The sequence below is a fragment of the Castor canadensis genome, chromosome X (genome assembly GCF_047511655.1).
Source record: "Castor canadensis chromosome X, mCasCan1.hap1v2, whole genome shotgun sequence".
NCBI classification, from domain to species: Eukaryota; Metazoa; Chordata; class Mammalia; order Rodentia; family Castoridae; genus Castor; species Castor canadensis.
Window position 1 is genome coordinate 135,839,238 of NC_133405.1, and position 16,635 is coordinate 135,855,872.

At 41.8% G+C, this 16,635-nt stretch overlaps 1 protein-coding gene across 3 annotated transcripts in view; it reads right to left on the reverse strand.

The window, feature by feature from the left end:
• LOC109675136 (protein Shroom2) overlaps positions 1–16,635 on the reverse strand; it is a 136,057-nt gene that overhangs the window by 40,975 nt on the left and 78,447 nt on the right. For all 3 annotated transcript variants that reach the window (XM_020151929.2, XM_074063421.1, XM_074063420.1), the window contains exons 3-4: positions 5,427–5,558; positions 410–2,855 (exon numbers count right to left, since the gene is read on the reverse strand). In XM_020151929.2, coding sequence (XP_020007518.2) covers positions 410–2,855; positions 5,427–5,558 — 2,578 coding nt within the window. The remainder of the gene's footprint in view (positions 1–409; positions 2,856–5,426; positions 5,559–16,635) is intronic.

The window sequence follows — 16,635 nt, forward strand, 5'->3', positions numbered from 1 at the left end:
ATTTGAAAAGTGGCTGGTGTATGTTAAGCCTTTAGATAAAGCACCTGTTTTCACCTCGTTAAAGTTACCATTTTATTTGTCAACCCCTCCTCACCCACCAAGTTCTTCACTTAGCATGAAGGTAGAAGCAAGGTAATTAAGAGGAAAAACAGTGAAGTGAGAAATTAGAAAGAGGGCACTGGGAACAAAAGGTGGGTTGGCAGAAATACGGCACTTAAAATTGCCATGCAAGTAGTGATTTTATCCTCAAGTATCTTTTACATTAGATGATTCTAGAAATGTTGGTGAAGAAATTCAGACAGCTGGCCTCAAGTAGGCCCATATGTGACCATCACATTCTGGGTTTGTCCCATATGAGTCTCAAAGCAGTGATCAGGGCAGCCTGTGGTCCAACTTGTGCAGTTCTTACCTTTGAGTAGTGCTCTGTGGATGGTGACGACCGGGATCGCTCATGAATGTACTGTGGCCTCTGGTGTTGGTCCAAACCCACATCCAGAATGTCATCTGCCGAGTGATACCTCCCAGAACTCCTGCCTTCCAGAGGCTTCCTCTGTTCCTTCCAAGATGCTTGATACTCTGCAAAGGTTCCAAGTCTCTGAGGTGGGTCCAATTTCCCTGCCGCCTTTTCTGATTTTCTTTGACCATTGAGAATCTCCCCAAAGGAGGTGGCACGTGACCTCTTCTGGAGCCAAGGTTCTGTGCGCTCACAGCCATTGCCTGCTGTCCTAGGCCTCTCTGCCTTTTCTCTCAGGGGCCCAAAGACAGCTTGTCTGTGGCCTGGCCTCTGGATAATAGGTTTGCTTGTTTCTTCAAAAAACTTCCACCTGTCAGCAAAGGTGCCCACAGTGTCTTCAGGTGTTCTGGGGTGTGCTGGAGGACCATGGTCCCCTGAGAGCCCCACTTCATTCATTTTCTCTGGCTCAGAGTATGACTTCAGTTTCTGCTCCAATGTGAACCGTTTCCGGCCTCCGATGCGTGAAATGTGGGCCACGCCACCTCCAGACAAGGATGGCTTGGTCAGGCCTGGCTCTCCAGGGAATGAGGATGAGGCATTGTGATCTCCAGACCTGTGTTCTGATGAGCCTAAACACTGGTCTGCTGGGTTGGGGTCTAAATCGCGGCGCTTGAAGGAGGTGGCCCTCAGGACGCGTGCTTGGGCCTCCTTCAGGTGATCTTTATAGATGGTGGTGAAGGAACCTTCTGGGTTGGCCCCCACCTCAGCCCTCCAGCCAGCAGTGTCCTCCTCAGCCTCACTGGCTCCAGCCAGTGCCACTGTGCTCTTGCTCTTCTGCAGCTTGGCTCTGCGCATCTGGATCTCATTCCTCAATGTGGTGGCAAACCGGTCACTTCTGCGTGTGGGTTTCCCCACCTGAGCATCAAATGGTGGCAGCTTCTCACTGCCACTGTCCTGGCTGGTCTCAGGCTGGCGCACCCTCTCCTGGGTCAAGGAGTGTAGCATGGGTGTCTTCTGGTGAGAGATCCTGCTGCTCTCTCCATCCACCCACTTGAAGCTATCACTGGTTTTCTGCAGACTGGCTTTCTCTGTGTGGCTGGCTTGGGGAGGCTCTTGGATACCTGAAAAGCAGGCTTGAGCCCCTGCGTTCAGTGGGAGACACCGTTCTCTGTCATGGGCATCCATGGCCTCCTCACACTGAAGTAGGTGGCATCGTGAGCTCTGGCCTGTCGGCTGCATGGAAGGATACTCAAGGCCGGCTGGGGCCGTGTCCAAATGCCAATACTCCCCCTGGAGCAGCGGCACCTGGGCACCCCCCTGCATGGGCTGCCTGACAGGCACACAGTAGTAATGGCTCTGCCTGCCAGTGTCTGCCTTCTGGTCAGTATTACTGGGCCACCTCACATAAGGGGTGCTATGATCCTGGCAGCATAAGGCAGGAGGCTCCTGCTGGCCTCCACACAGAGCCACATTCTGCAGCACCCTTGGCAACGTGGGGGCCTTGGGGCTCTCGTCGCTGCACTGGTGTGGGTGCTGGCCCCCATGGTAAGGCTGTGGGAAACATACATCAGTACTGGACAGGGAGGCCTGGAGCCTGCCTGGAGCCCCTGGGAAGCTGCCTGCCCTGTCATTGGAACCCAGCCAACCACAGTCCAGGTGGACTTCAGGTGTGAAGCCTGAGCCTCCTGTTTCCTTCCTGCTGCTCGAGCGTGCCAGCCTTCGCTGCCGATCTTCTGGTTCTGGTCTCCATTCCCCTCGGGGCTGCACTCGGGTCAGAGCTGTAAAGTGCTGCATGGTGACCACCTCTGAGAACAGAGGACCCTGAACCTTCTCATGGCCCTTGGTGGCAGTGAAGCTATCACTGCGCAGAGGTGGTGGAGGTGGAGGAGAGAAGGAAGGGGCTTTTTTCTTATCAGGAACATACCAGACTGGCCCAAAATTGGATCTCCCAGAATTTACCAGTTTAGGCTCAGCACTGTCCTCTGGCCTGGGGCTTTTACTGTTGTCTCCAGATACTCTGGGTAGGAAAGACGGGGGCCTGTCCTCCAAGCCCTGAGGGTCACTCATGGCATGACCGTGCCGGCTGCTACCTGGCCTGGACGCCTCCCACAGGCCAACTTTGTAGAGGATGTTCTCTGTGGAGGAAGCATCAACCTTGGACAAGGTATGGTCAGGGGTGCTGGAGCTCGTGGAGAATGAACCATATGCTGAGTCACGTTTGTTGTGACCGCCCAGGTGTTCAATGCTGCTGTTAGACTTGGCAGCTGAGAGGCGTCCAGACGGGTAGGGCTGGGAGGGGTGGTCCAGGCTGTCAACGCTCCCCAGAGAACTAAAGTGGTCAGAAGTGCGCTGTAAAGTGGTCATCTGTTCCCAGGATCCAGACAAGTCATGGGAGGAAGAACTACAGCAATGAAAAGAACACAAGCAATAGGTTTGCTTTAGCACTGAGTGACAACAATGGACAAGGTTAGAGATCAAGTGCACTGTGCTCTACCTGCTGAATGCCTTTTTAATGGCCTCCTTCAATACAAGCAAATTTTCTCAACCTAATGCCTGTATTGCTGGCAATGCCTAAATGAACACTTCCATGGTCCATCTGTAGTTAAGTGTAGGGGATAGCAAATGACAACTCATGAGCTAAGAATAGTTTTTATCCTTTTAAGTGGTCAAGGGAAAAGTAATCAAAGGAATAATATTTCTCCTACTTTACCTGTGAAAATTCTATGAAATTCAAATTTCAGTTCATAAATTTGTATTGGAATACAACTGTGGCCATTTGTCTATATATTGTCTGTAGCTGCTTCTGTGTTACAACAGTAAAGTTGAATAACTGACAGAGACTGGCCTACAACCCTAAAAATAACTTAACATTTAAGCCCAGTACATGGTTTGTGGATCCCTGCTTTAGTGTATACAATGAATTCTTATCATAGATTATTAACATGGATGAGGAAGCAAACAAATGGGAGTAATTTTTAAATTACAAGGAAACCTTCAGAAATAACATTTATCTTCCAAACTCGAATACTAACTAAATTATGACTAGCTCCTCTCTAAACTCTCAGTTGGCTGGATAGTTGATTGAGAAGCAACAGGCTGTACCAGCAAGACCATGTGCTACAGGGTTCAGCTGAGTAGTATACCTCAGAGTCATTGATGCTGCACATGAACACCAAAGACTACACACTCCTTGTCAGGATGGTGTCTAAAGCAGAAGGATAAATGATTAATTGAGAAATTAATTATTTTGTGGCAGTAACTGTGTGCATGTGACTTGTGGTTCTTAATAGTAAAACTATTTATTCAGGCTGTTAAATGCTTTCCTTAAAACTTCACAAAATGAAACATTCATGCTCAAGGAAGAACAAAGCTGTGGCTACATTAGGTTTAGGGAGAATGGGGGTGAGAAAGAAACTGTGACTACAGGGTGAAGACTAAGAGAACAGCTGGCTAAGTCATCTGCAGGAGGTAGATGACTGGTTGGGTTTTACACGGTAAGGACAGACCCAGTAGTCTCAGAAACGGAACATGTTCCTGACTGTTCACCCATGGTGATTCTTCCACAAGATCCTAAGTCCAAGCTGATATAAATAATAGTGAGTGGGGCTGGTGGAATGGCTCAAGTGGTAGAGTGCCTGCCTTACAAGCATGAAGCCCTGAGTTCAAACCCCAGTATCATAAAAAAAAAAAAAAAACCAGAAAGTCAGTTTCCACACTGTGGACAGCACAAGAGACTGTCAGAGGGCTAAGATGTAGCTCGGTGGTACAGTGCTTCCCTAGCATGTGTGAGGCCCTGGATTTGATCCCAGCACCAAAAAAAGAAAAGACAAAAAAAAAAAAAAAAAAAGACTGTCAGATCCCAAGTAGCCTAAATGGAGATCATATTACATTAAAGTCACTTCAAAAATGAAATGAAAGGCCCATTTCTCACTTAAGTTTTACTATTCAGTTGAGAATTTGTGGCTTTTCAAAAGTATCCTGGGCTCTAAATATCATCCTCTCATGTTGCCCTGAATAGGTAATATTGTATTTGAGAGCTGTTTCCCTTATGCCTCATAAGTACAATTTTTTTGGTAGGAGACCAATATTTATTATCAACCAAAAATAGATTCTGAGACGGTTACATTAGCTTCAAACACACGGACAGACATGCATGCACATACACACAACAAAGATACCATACATGTGCATCCCCCCACATAAGACATATACACAGGCACACATGAGTACACATACAGATACACATTGTATACATTCATATACCATGCACATGCAAGCAAACAGAGATACATATGTGCACATGCAAACACAAACATAGATACACATGTACACATATGTAAATGCATGCATACTCACACATGCACATGCATTCATGGGGATATAAAACCAAGAAATACATGTGTACTACCTGCTGATACTTCATCCTTCTAACAGAAAACACATGGGGTTGCTGGCTACTAATACACTGATGGGATTGGGGGGTAAAGTGGATACACACAGTAAAATACCCCAGGGAGCTTTTATAAATATACCTGCCACCATATAAATATCTCCTGACTATCAATCCATAGGAAAACCCTTGAGAGAAGAGTGGTGGCTGTGCACATGTGAGTGCCACCATGCAGAGCCACTCTGCTTGGCTCAGAACCACTAAATGCCTGGTGTCCCTCTGGTGAGTCCCAAAGGGATTCCACTGGAATGATAAACCTGGAGGCCCTCTTCTAGTAAACAGCACACAGAAGAAAGCACACTTGCTCATCCTTTGCCTCATCATTTCAGTTTTTGTCTTCCACTGTCTCATACTTACCTGCTCAGTGAAAAAAATTCAGGGTTCTAACCCTAATTAAGCATTGATGGACTTGTCTTATCAGAAACACCAAACCCATTCTGAAGACAACAGGTACACTGGAATTTGTGAACATGTGCAAAACATTACACAAACTTCACGTAGTCTCAGAGAATTGGCACCTACCTAGCATGATGCCGACCTTGCCAGGAAGGGCAGCCGCTGGCACAGGCTAACTGCGAGGCCGCTAGCTCAGGGTGGCCATCAGAGAACTTGGTGGCATGCCAGGAATGAGGCCTCCAGCTTGGGTCACTCCTCCTGGAAAAGAATGCAGACAGTGAGGAACTTCCTTCCAAGATAGGAACTGATTGTGGCTGCTGGCTCAGGACACATAACGTGCTTCCCACTCTATCTACACATGCATATTCTTCTAGATTTCTGCTAATGACCAACTTGCTCAATGCAGAGTTGGAATCAGAGGCTCTAAAATATGAAGCAGCCCTTATTCTTTACAATTTATGCTTCCATAAATACATGATTATTGCTGGTCAATTACAAATTTTATAAATGTAAAAAAATAAGACAAGCAAATTGTAAATAAACTTTGTTCCCCCCACCCACCCACCCACACACACTAACCAAAACAGATTCTCCTTATCTTTAGAATTTCAGCACCACTTTGAACAGGACCCTAAGCCTCTGTGGAAAAGGGATCAGGCTGGAGAAAAGGTCACTGAATCCTCTAGTCAGCTGGGACACACAGAGTTTAAACTTCATGTCTCTCTTCTAATTAAGTAAATACAATTGTCTTGTAGTTAACTAAAACTAATAGACACATCATCCTCTAAGCCTTGTAACACGTATTGTGAATTCAACCCAAGATCTCTGTCGAGTAATCACGATGCCTCACACTTAAAGTCCGTTCAAGCCAGGGCTTCTCAGTGTGGTACTTGCCTTTACCAGCTCCCATGCCACAGCCCCTCCCCCCGCCCCGATTAGGCGGGGGGGGGGGGGCTGGGGGGGGAAGCGGGGATTATTAATATTTTGGCCACACCTGCTTGGGTGTGGTAAGGTGTGTCCAATTAGAAAACCCTACAGATTACAGGATGGAGCCTCCAGGGGAATGTTACTAAGTCGGAGGCCCTCTGAGCTTCCTTACTGCATGTGGTTACTACATAAAGCCAAGTTTAGTTTTCACTTCTCTAACTTAGGACAGAAACAACATCACTTAGGGACAATTTAGGGATGAATCAAGAGTGGAGAAAAAACTCCATGGAGTATCTTTAGGTGCTTTATAGAGCTCATTTTACCCAGCATGCCTAAACATCTAAGAATATTACACACTAAAGAATATCTTCCAAAATAAAATCAAAAAGCATGATTGATGAGCCCAATCATTTTAATTAGGAAAAGTATATGGGTGGAATGTGTTGACTTTATGACAGTTTCCCATGTACTGAAGAGAAAGTATAAAATGGACAAAATTCATCATACCACAGAACTAAGAAATTATAAAACATTCCTCATAGAATAGAAATTCCTCATAGAATTTCTCAAAATCCTTGTGAGGAAGGTTCTGGCCACATGAATTTCATTTTTAGCTGGCTTTTTCTGTGTTATAATATCCACAACTTCTTTCATCTTTCTTTATGATTAATTAATAAGAGAAATAAAAAAGGCTGACCAAAACCGGAGGCAAAGGAGAAGAAAAAGAAGACTGAGGAGAAAAAGAGGCCTAACATTTGTGGCTACTATTTGTACCCTGCCACTGGAATGCCTGAGGTACTAGTTGGGATTAGTGAAGCAGCAATGCTACGTAGGCAGAAAGTTCTTCCAGAAAATTATCAGCAAGCAATAGTAAAATTATCAGCAATAAGTTTTGCTTGCAGCCATGTGGGGCTGCCTATAGTCCCAGCACTCAGGATGTGGAGGCAGGAGGATCACAAGTTTGAGGTTAGTATGGGCTACATAGTAAGACTTTGTCTCAAGAGGCAAAACCAACAGAAATTATTTTCACAAAATATGTGTGTTAGATTAAAAATGGCTGCAAAGTCTTTGCTACCCTCCCATTAGGTAGATTTGCATTCCCTCCTCTTCAATGTGGGGCTGGCCCAAGAGACTCGCTTAAGTAACAGAATGGGAGGAAGTGACATTCTAGGATATTTGTGAATAGTAGGAAGTCTTGTTCTCTGTAGACATCTTAGAATGTTTTTTTTTTTTGAAGAAAACCATTCACTGTATAAGAAATCCAATGACCAAGGGGCTCTATGCTGCAAGGAAGCCCAAACAAGACATATGGAAATGTTGCATAGAGAGCAATGCCAGGCCAGACCCAGCTGTCACAATTTCTCAAGCTATGCATCAGACACATGAGGGAAAGATATAACTTGCACATTACAGTTCCCTGTAGAGGGGACATAGGAACCTAGTGAACAGCTTGAACCAAGGACCCCAACTGCGGGGCATCTCCAGCTACCTGAGCCACCCCAGAAGAGGGTCCAGTTATTGTGGAAGATAAATTGTTTATCCCTGCTGTGCCCTGCTTTGATTCCTGGCTTTGGCCCTAGACAGGTGGGTGTCAATCTTAAGTGTGGCCACATAGACATCATGGGGAAGGAAGCAAGTCACTCAAGTTCCTAGAACTCTGCTGCTCAGCACAGTAGCCTGTAGCATACACGGTTATTTAAATGAATTCAAATGAAGTAAATTCAGAAGTTCCGCTCCTCAGACATACTAGCACATCATGGCAAGTCTCCAATAACCACGTGAGGCTGGAGACTGATCCATTGTTAAGAGTAGATATGGACAATTCTATCACAGCTGTAGTTCTACAGACAGCATGCTGCTACCTGCTCAGTGCTTAGGAGTCCAGCACAGCACCTGTCTGCAATTGCCTCCCTCCTTGTCCTTCCTTCAGGTACAAGCAGCTACTTCTGAAAGAGCATATTTTAATTTTGAAATAACCAGCCCGAATATGTAGCATGTTTCCAGGTATTACCCTGTAGACCAACTGCTTTGTGCTTATACCACTTTATCACTAAAAATTCTATTCTATCTATGCCACCAATTTTGAGGTTACTTTCAATGCAGCAAAGATTACTGGAAGGAAGTATAACAATCCTAAATCTGCTTCTGAAAAATATTTCCCAGCTAGTCAAAGTTTCAGTTTACAGAACCATTTCAAAGAAAATGGATCACCCCCCATGGACCAAATTCTTGAAGTGTGAAAGGAGCTCAATTATTATCAAAAAAGACAGTGGTGTGTTGATAACTTACACTATACTAGGTCAGTTAGCAAAACAAAAAGGGGGGGAGGCCTCACCCTTGCACTGACCTCAGGAGGAAATAGGAGTTACTATTCAGTATTGTAAATGAATCAGCCAGTGACCACAGAAGTAAGCTGGCAGCTGACAGAGCTAAACAATTCCATTCTAAATATCGCTCTGAAAACTTAAAGAAAAAAACTGTTTTTTTAACTGCCATAGCAATTAATATTATTCAACTTGCATCTAATATTGACTCTTAGCAGTTAGCCACTTGGACAAAACGTATATGGTTCCACAGATGGATAAATGGATAAACAAAAAGTGGTCTACATATACGATGGACAATTGTTTAGTCAGAAAAAGGAAAGAATAAATGTTGTAATATGCCTGCATCTTGAGGGCATTATGTTAAGTGGTGTAAGTCAGGTAACAAAGGTCAAATACTATATGATTCCACTTAGAATTAGTATTTTTCTGAGGGACTTAGAAAAACCAAATCCATAGAGACCAAAAGTAGAATGGTAGATGCCAGGGGCTGATGCAGGAGGGAATGGGAGATGCTATTTAATAGGTACAGAGTTTCCACTTTGCAAGATAAAAAGAGGTCTAGAGATAGGTTGTACAACAGTGTGACCATACTTCACAGTACTGAACACTTAAAATAGTCATACGGTAAAATTTTATGGTTTTATTTTTTGCAATTACAAAAAACAATCAAAAGGTCTATTGTCCATCTCTGGTAGCTACAGGACATCACTGTGGGTAAGTCTGTCTGTCATGTTGACACAAATGCAGACGTAGATATCAAAATGCAGGCCAGGAAAGGGGAGGTAATAATCAGGGGTCATCAGTTAGAACTGGGGCATCAGAACTGCAGACTAATGTAGAAGCGGGATCCCCATGGTAGCCATGGGGACACATGTATGGAAGGCAGCTTAGGAGAACTGTATGAAGCAGGAAGGAATCAACCATAAAGAAAGTGAGACTTCCAGCACTTTCCTAATATGCATCTCACCTGGCTATCAGAATAATGGGCAATGCTCTATGAAGCCATGAAGAAATGTAAAACTACCCAGAAGGTCCTTTTTAAAAAGCAAATAAACAGATGCATGTGTCTATTTCAAAAGACATAGTCAGCAGTTAGGATACCCACCAGGGCTATTTTAAGCAAATAAATGAAGGCACACAGTGAAAAGTTATACTCCTATATGCTACAAATGAAAACTCCAAGGCTACTGGGGACAGTGAAATTTTCCTAAAATGCATGTGCTTTTCTTTTTTCCACATCCTCTAAATTTCCTGATGCATCATGAACACATTTGGGAATCAAGCAACGGTTAGGAGGTTTTCTTTTTGTTAGTACTTCTGATGCCCAGAAACAGTTGGATTGGTGTTGTGAAGACAGAAGCACCTTTAAGATTGTTCAATCACAGCCCTGTGGAGCTGGGAGCAAAGCTCTCTGGCGCCACCTAACACCTTCCTACACTCATTGCCTATTCCCCTTGGTTTCACCAGTTCTCTGCTGGCATCCAAGTGCCAAGAGCAGATTTGAGATCCTCTTTTCAACAAGGCTATAGTAATCCCTCCACACACTCAGGTGGCCTTTACCCAACCTGGTCTCTATAAATGTAGGTATCATGAGGAACACAGATGTGCCATAGTAGTGTCATAGTAACAGGGGAGGGAGGGGGTTCAAAGACGATGACAACTGCCCTGCTACTGGGGCCTCTTGACTGCACAGAAGCATGTACTCAGTCCCCTAAGCCATGCAATGGATAGTGAAGATTTCACTGATGACACTGTAGTGATGCCTTAAAAAATGAACGAGAATATTTTCAGGGTTTCCCAGAAATCATTTCACACAAATTTAATACCAAAATTGAATTAAACTTAATTCAATTTTTAAAAATAATTTTATATGCTAGGTAACCTTTGTTGTTTTTTTCTTTTTAAAAGCCAGGGTTTAGATCACCAATACAAAAATAATGCTAAGATATCATTGAAAATTAAGAACAGGCTTAGATGTCAAATTCTATTCATTTTATTAATTATTGGAAGAATTGTTCTTGATGAAATCCTTATTATTTACAAGGAACCACAGAATTACTTCCTCTCCATAAAAAGAAAAAATCATGTTAGTGTTGGGATATTTTTATAACCTTTTAGAAGAAAACAAAAATGCAGCATCTCTCCAAATAAATACAGTTTGTGTCTCATTCCTCCCTGTTAGTTCTGCTAACAGCAAGTGCTAGCTGGAGGCCTGTGCCTTGCTCATGCTCCTGCCTGGAAATTATAATGGGGGAGGTGGGAGGTGGGAGGTTGGGGAGGTGCTATTAGCTTGCACTGAGGGCTAGGGAAGACTTCTTGGTGTCCTGGGGAATCTTAGAGATAAGAAGTTGGAAAGGGCCAGGATGGGGTTACTGAAACTACTCCAGGGATTTTAGGGAATGCAAAATCTCTGGTGGGAGACTCCAAAGTTCAGGGAGGGGAGCAGGACTGAAAAAGCTCCTGAGGGGCACGACCCACAGAGGGCATAGGTGAGCAGGACACTTTGGGAACACTTGGGGAGGGGGAGAGGGAGATTTAGCACACACTCATCTAATTCTTTACACAAATAAAAAGCACATTACTACAAACAAAATGAGCCCTAGCTCTGATCTCGTGCTTCCTTCCCTTCCCTGACAAGCCTCCAGAGACCTCTCCCCCCCCCCCACCTCCCAGTTTCTCTTTACCCCTCTGCCAAATTAACATCCAGGCAACACAACTCTGGCCAGATCACCCCACCCACACTCCAGAGCCATCAGCTATTCCCACCTTCCACAAAAGGAAGTCCACGCTCCCAAGTTCTACAACTCTAGACCAAAGATTATCAGGGGCCAGCAGTATCACATGGAGGCATGTGCATAAAGCAAATTCTCAGGCCCAGTTCAGATCAGACCCAGGTTAGCAGCTCAGGCCTTCAGTGGGACAGGTATGTTTGTTCCAGCCTCAAGCTCCCTTTCCTTGCTTTCCTACCTACCATTTTTTACCTACCATTCTCTTTTGGACTTATAGCTTGGTTTCCATCTTGGATGCATGCACCTAGTATAGCGGATACAGGTTTGTATCTGAATCTCAAACCTGACTGGGCCTTAGGACCACTCCACATTCTGTCCTCAGGAAATGCTTTCCTAGGGTCTGTATCCTAAAGCTACTCCTTGTTAAGAGTATCTCCAGTTCATACCTTTTGGGCCTGCTCATTAGTTATTACTGGAATGAGCTTAAGCACTTGGCTGGCATGCTTCTAGCACACATTAAATGAATGTATAAAAAGTATGTAAGGAGTGTCTGAGCAGTCACTGAAGGGGAAGGAACTGTGGATCTGTGTGTGAACTGGTGTGTGCAGCTAAGTTAGACTCTCAACTCCTTGGATACCATTTGCTATTCTTTTCTTTCTCTCCCACACCTATTTGGTGATAGTGGATGTTTATATTTCTGTTTCTTTTCATTCATTTACAAATCCTTAAAATTTGTATGGTGGGGGAGTGGGAAAGCAAGAAAGGGGAAAGGAGAAGAGTAGTAACAGAAGAGCAGAAAGAGGACACGGAGGTGAAGAAGAAGAGGATTAATGGGGCTGGCAGAGTGGCTCAAGCAGTAGAGTGCCTGAGTCTAAACCCTAGTACCACCAAAAATAGTAATAAAATAAAGGCAACAGACCAGAATAGAGATCTGTGGCTGCAGGCATGGCTCAAGAGATACAGCACTTGCTTAGCAAGCGCAAGGCCCTGAGTTCAAACCCCAGTACTGGCAAAAAAAAAAAAAAAGAAAAGAAAAGAATCTAGAGTTAAGGAACAAAGCCATGAAGGAAGGGACAGAGTTAGTCCTTGATAACTGCCTGTGCGTCAGTGGGAAAGGGAAGGCCAGAATGACACTTTTAAAGAACTAACATGAAATTAAGTTCACTGGTCTAGCTTTTCAGCTTAAGTAAACTTCTAAAGTTGGAACTTAGTGACAACTTCTGGAGGCTTGGAAGTCCTGGCAAAGATTAAATATTACCTACCTCAATCTGAATGAAAGCAAAATCAAAGATCTTAGCACAGTAGAAAACTCTTTAAAAAGTGTTCACTTGTTTAACTGTGAGATCACAAACCTGGAAGATTACAGCGAACTGCTACAGTAAATCACATACTTAGATGGATTTGATCAGGAGGATTTGAAACAAGCAAAGTGGGAGCAATGAAGCATTTTCTGAGATAAGAATATTATTCAGATAAAGAAGAGGAGACTTTTGGAAGCAACATTATTGTTTCTCAAAAGTCAGAACAATGGGTTGTTAATGATGAGATGGTCAAGTAAAAATTTTAAGTTGATTTCCCAAATGATTTGGATACCAACCCAATGAAGTATCTATAATTTTTCTGAGTAGAACTTTTTTCTTTTAAGCCTTACTTAGATTTGTGGGTAGTATTTTCATGCAAATAAGGGTAGATTTTCTATTTTGTAGAAGTTTTGGGTCCTATTTTAATGTTCTTTGTATGGATATATATATAGCATGTGTATATATATAGTACATGTCTATATATAGTGTGTGTGCATATAGAGTGTGTGTGTGTTAATTTCCTCAAGAATTTCTCCTTAAAAATTTTGAAGTTAATACTTTTGTGCAACTGTGTTTTGAATAAAGCAATGACAGTGTTAAAAACAAAAAAATACACTGCTCCTGGTCATTTTTTATTGCTTCTGACTATTCTCTGGTTTTTTTGAGACTGCTGGACCTTAAAGTTTTTGAAACTGAATTGCTTCAAATAAATTGAAATTCATAATATTTTTTAAAATGTCAGAAGCACTGGGGGTGGTAGAGCACTTGCCTAGCATGTGAGGCTCTGGGTTTGATACCCAGCACTGCAAAAAATAAATTTGTCAGAGCACCTATAAATGATAAAACTGCATGTGCACTTGTGTATTTACTATAAGAAATCAGTGGACACATCGATGGCATTGTGGGAGATTTATATAGCAGCACATTCTTTTTCTGGGCAGTGGTATGGCTGATGCCATGAGGAGGACGAGAATATCATGCATGATAAGACCAATAGACCCATGGGACAAGACTCAAGGAATTCCTACCTTTATACATGAAGAGAATTAAGGAAAGATACAAATTCCCAAATGACCTCAGTAGCTGAAATTGATTCAAGACATCAAAGGCACATTTTCAGCAAGAGCAGGGGTATTCACACAAGATGAAAGCATTAGAGTTCCTCCCCACCAGGCAGTTGGGTTTCCCTTATCTCTCCCTGGCCAGAGAGCAAGCATACCAGACCATACTTCTGGAGGTTTCAGCCTCCAGTACTCCTCCTGGGACTCTGGCAGAAACCACTGTGGGAGGAATGTTGCAAAACAAACTCCCACAGGACCCAGAATTGGAGCAGACCCAAATGACTATTTTTCTGGTGGCTTTCATAATATGCATTTCTATAAATTCATTAATATTGGAAAGGGAAGAAAAAGAAAGGCTCGCTCTCCCATTATCCAAGCCACCTGTGTTCAACAGCACGTATCTCCCAGCCCACCAAATGCATCATGCAACAGTTCATGCAACTTGTTTTAAAAGGGCACCAAGGCAAGCTACATTTCAACACGGATATGTTGGCAAAGAAACTCAAAACATGCAAATGTGCAACTATTAATATAACTAATTATAAATAGCCCTAAAGATAAACAACAGAGTTGATGAGTCTTATATGTAAGAATAAAGATACAAAGCTGGGCAAGGTGGTGCATATCTGTAATCTCAGCACTATGGAGGCTGAGACAGGAAGACTGCAAGTTCCAGGCTGGCCTGAGCTGCACTGCCAAGACACCATTTAAAAACAAACAAACAAAAAACCTCCTGGAATTCATAGATATAACTGACCAATATACTTGTGGCCACTAAATTAATTTTTTGCATTTTCTTGAGCTCATCTATGCACATTTCATTGACATTTATAGCTGCCTACTTTAAATCTTTTTTGCAGTGTGCAAGTAAACAATGTAAATATCTTTAGTATAATTTTTACTGTAGAGTTAATGTAAAGCAGCTATTGTTTCTGTTTCTCTCTCTCTCTCTCTGTCACTTTTAAGAAAACCAGTTTTCTAAAGTTCTTACCTCAGCCAGATCTAACTAAACTGCAGGCATTCAAAACTTATCTTCTGCTTTAGGACTAGGAAAAAGGATATCTTCATTCTGTCATAAGTACAATATGCATTCGGATCTCTTTTATAGTTGGATCTATTAACAAATGTGTTTTTGTAAACTGCTATTGTATAGAGTTTATGATTGCTTTTCCTCTTTGGTCTTCATTAAAATATAAGGACAGATTGTATTTTATTGGGGAAAGAAATAATTTTATCTAAATTTAAAATTTTGTAAAAATTATTTCAAAATGCAAATTAGAAAAAAGAAGCAGAAAAGAATCAGCAAGAAAAGAAACATAAAGTGAGGAAAGAAATATAAACCAGGAAAAAAATATAAGATACATGAAAATACTTTTAAATGAAAAAAGACTTTGTAAAGTAAGCATTGTCCTACAGAACTGTTCCAAACTGGAAAAAGAGAGCTAGGACAAAAAAACCCAGAAGGATCGGAAAGCTGTGCAGTGTATGAGTAGGTCTTAAAAATATATAAAAGATGAAACTTATCAAAAGTTTATGTGTGTGATTAAGTTGTTTATAATTTTAAAATTAAAGAATTTTCTAAGTTCAAAATTTAATGTACTGTTGGAAAACTAAAACCTAATTCTCTATTTCTATAATAACAATATTGTTCTGCTTTTAGTAACATTTGTAAGAAACTGGCTTAAAGGAAAGATTTTATATGAAGAGCTATGTGTCTAAACTTTTAATACTGTTCAAACATTTATAGAGTTAAGTGTGTAAGTTTAGTACATGTAAAATGACCAGTTAATGCTCTTTTTAGTTAAAAGGCATTGTATCTTAACCTTCAACATATAAAAAGTCAATGAAACTTTTGACTTTTCTGCTGTTTGTAATCAGTAATATTCAGGGGGAAAACCTGCCATTTGAGCAATCCTGCTATTTAAAATCTGACCTACAGTTATTTGTCTTAACCAGATGAGTGCTATTGTATATATGACACACACTACTTGGGATGACTGGCGCTGTCCCCCCAACTTGTAAGAGATCTAAAAATTTAATTTGTCACTGTTATATACCTATTACCTTACCTAGCCAAAAATTCTAAATTTTACTCCAAAGGGAAAAAGCTAATTAATATGTACATATGTCATCTGTGTAGCTGTGATAGTAAGTGTCGCTGGCTCCTTTGTAATGTCCTTATGTTCCCCAAATATAGAAGCCTTCTAAAATACAAAGCTTATGAAAAAACTTTGCCAAGCAGGTGTCTCTAAATTAAAATTCTTAGTGATGTTAGTCTTTTGCAAGCTCGTGTCTATGTATACCTAATAAAGCTTAATGATGCTGATGCAATGCTGTCAGTTCTAATTATTACCCTAAAATGGTATGTGCAATGTAAATAACTAGACTATTTTGTCAACTGCTAAACTCTTTTACAAAATTTTAACCACAGCTATTCTAAGTCTTATCATTTGCAGTCTGGGTCTTTCTCTGCAGCGTTTGCAATCAAACCTGTGAAAAATTACTTAAACAAGTATTAATTTGTCAAACAAGTTAAGTCTTTTAAGTATTTCCTTTTGTTGGCCTCATTTTGTACTTTCCTTGTAAAACTTTGTAATTGTTGTCTGTTGACATTCTGTAGCATTTTTAAGATGCCAGTACATAATCTATAATTAGAGAGAATTAGGCATAAAAATGAACTCCAGGTAAGCCTAAGAGCCACTCCTTGTAAACCTCTTTGTTGCTTAAATTTGATCAAAAAGGTCTTATTGGCACTAAGTCCCACCTGATCTTTCTGTTACTTCCTCTCCAATTGGGGATCAGATCAGACCATCTGGAAAAATGGTGGTAAGAAATTTTCATTAACCATATACTTAATTGGCAAAATCTTCCGAGAAACAAAACTGTTAAGAGACAAAGAGTTTGGAAAAAAAACTGCTTAGAAAAGCAGGGGAAGATGTCAGAATTCAAATGGAGTCACTAATGCCAGATCTCTCAAAAGTAACTAAAGC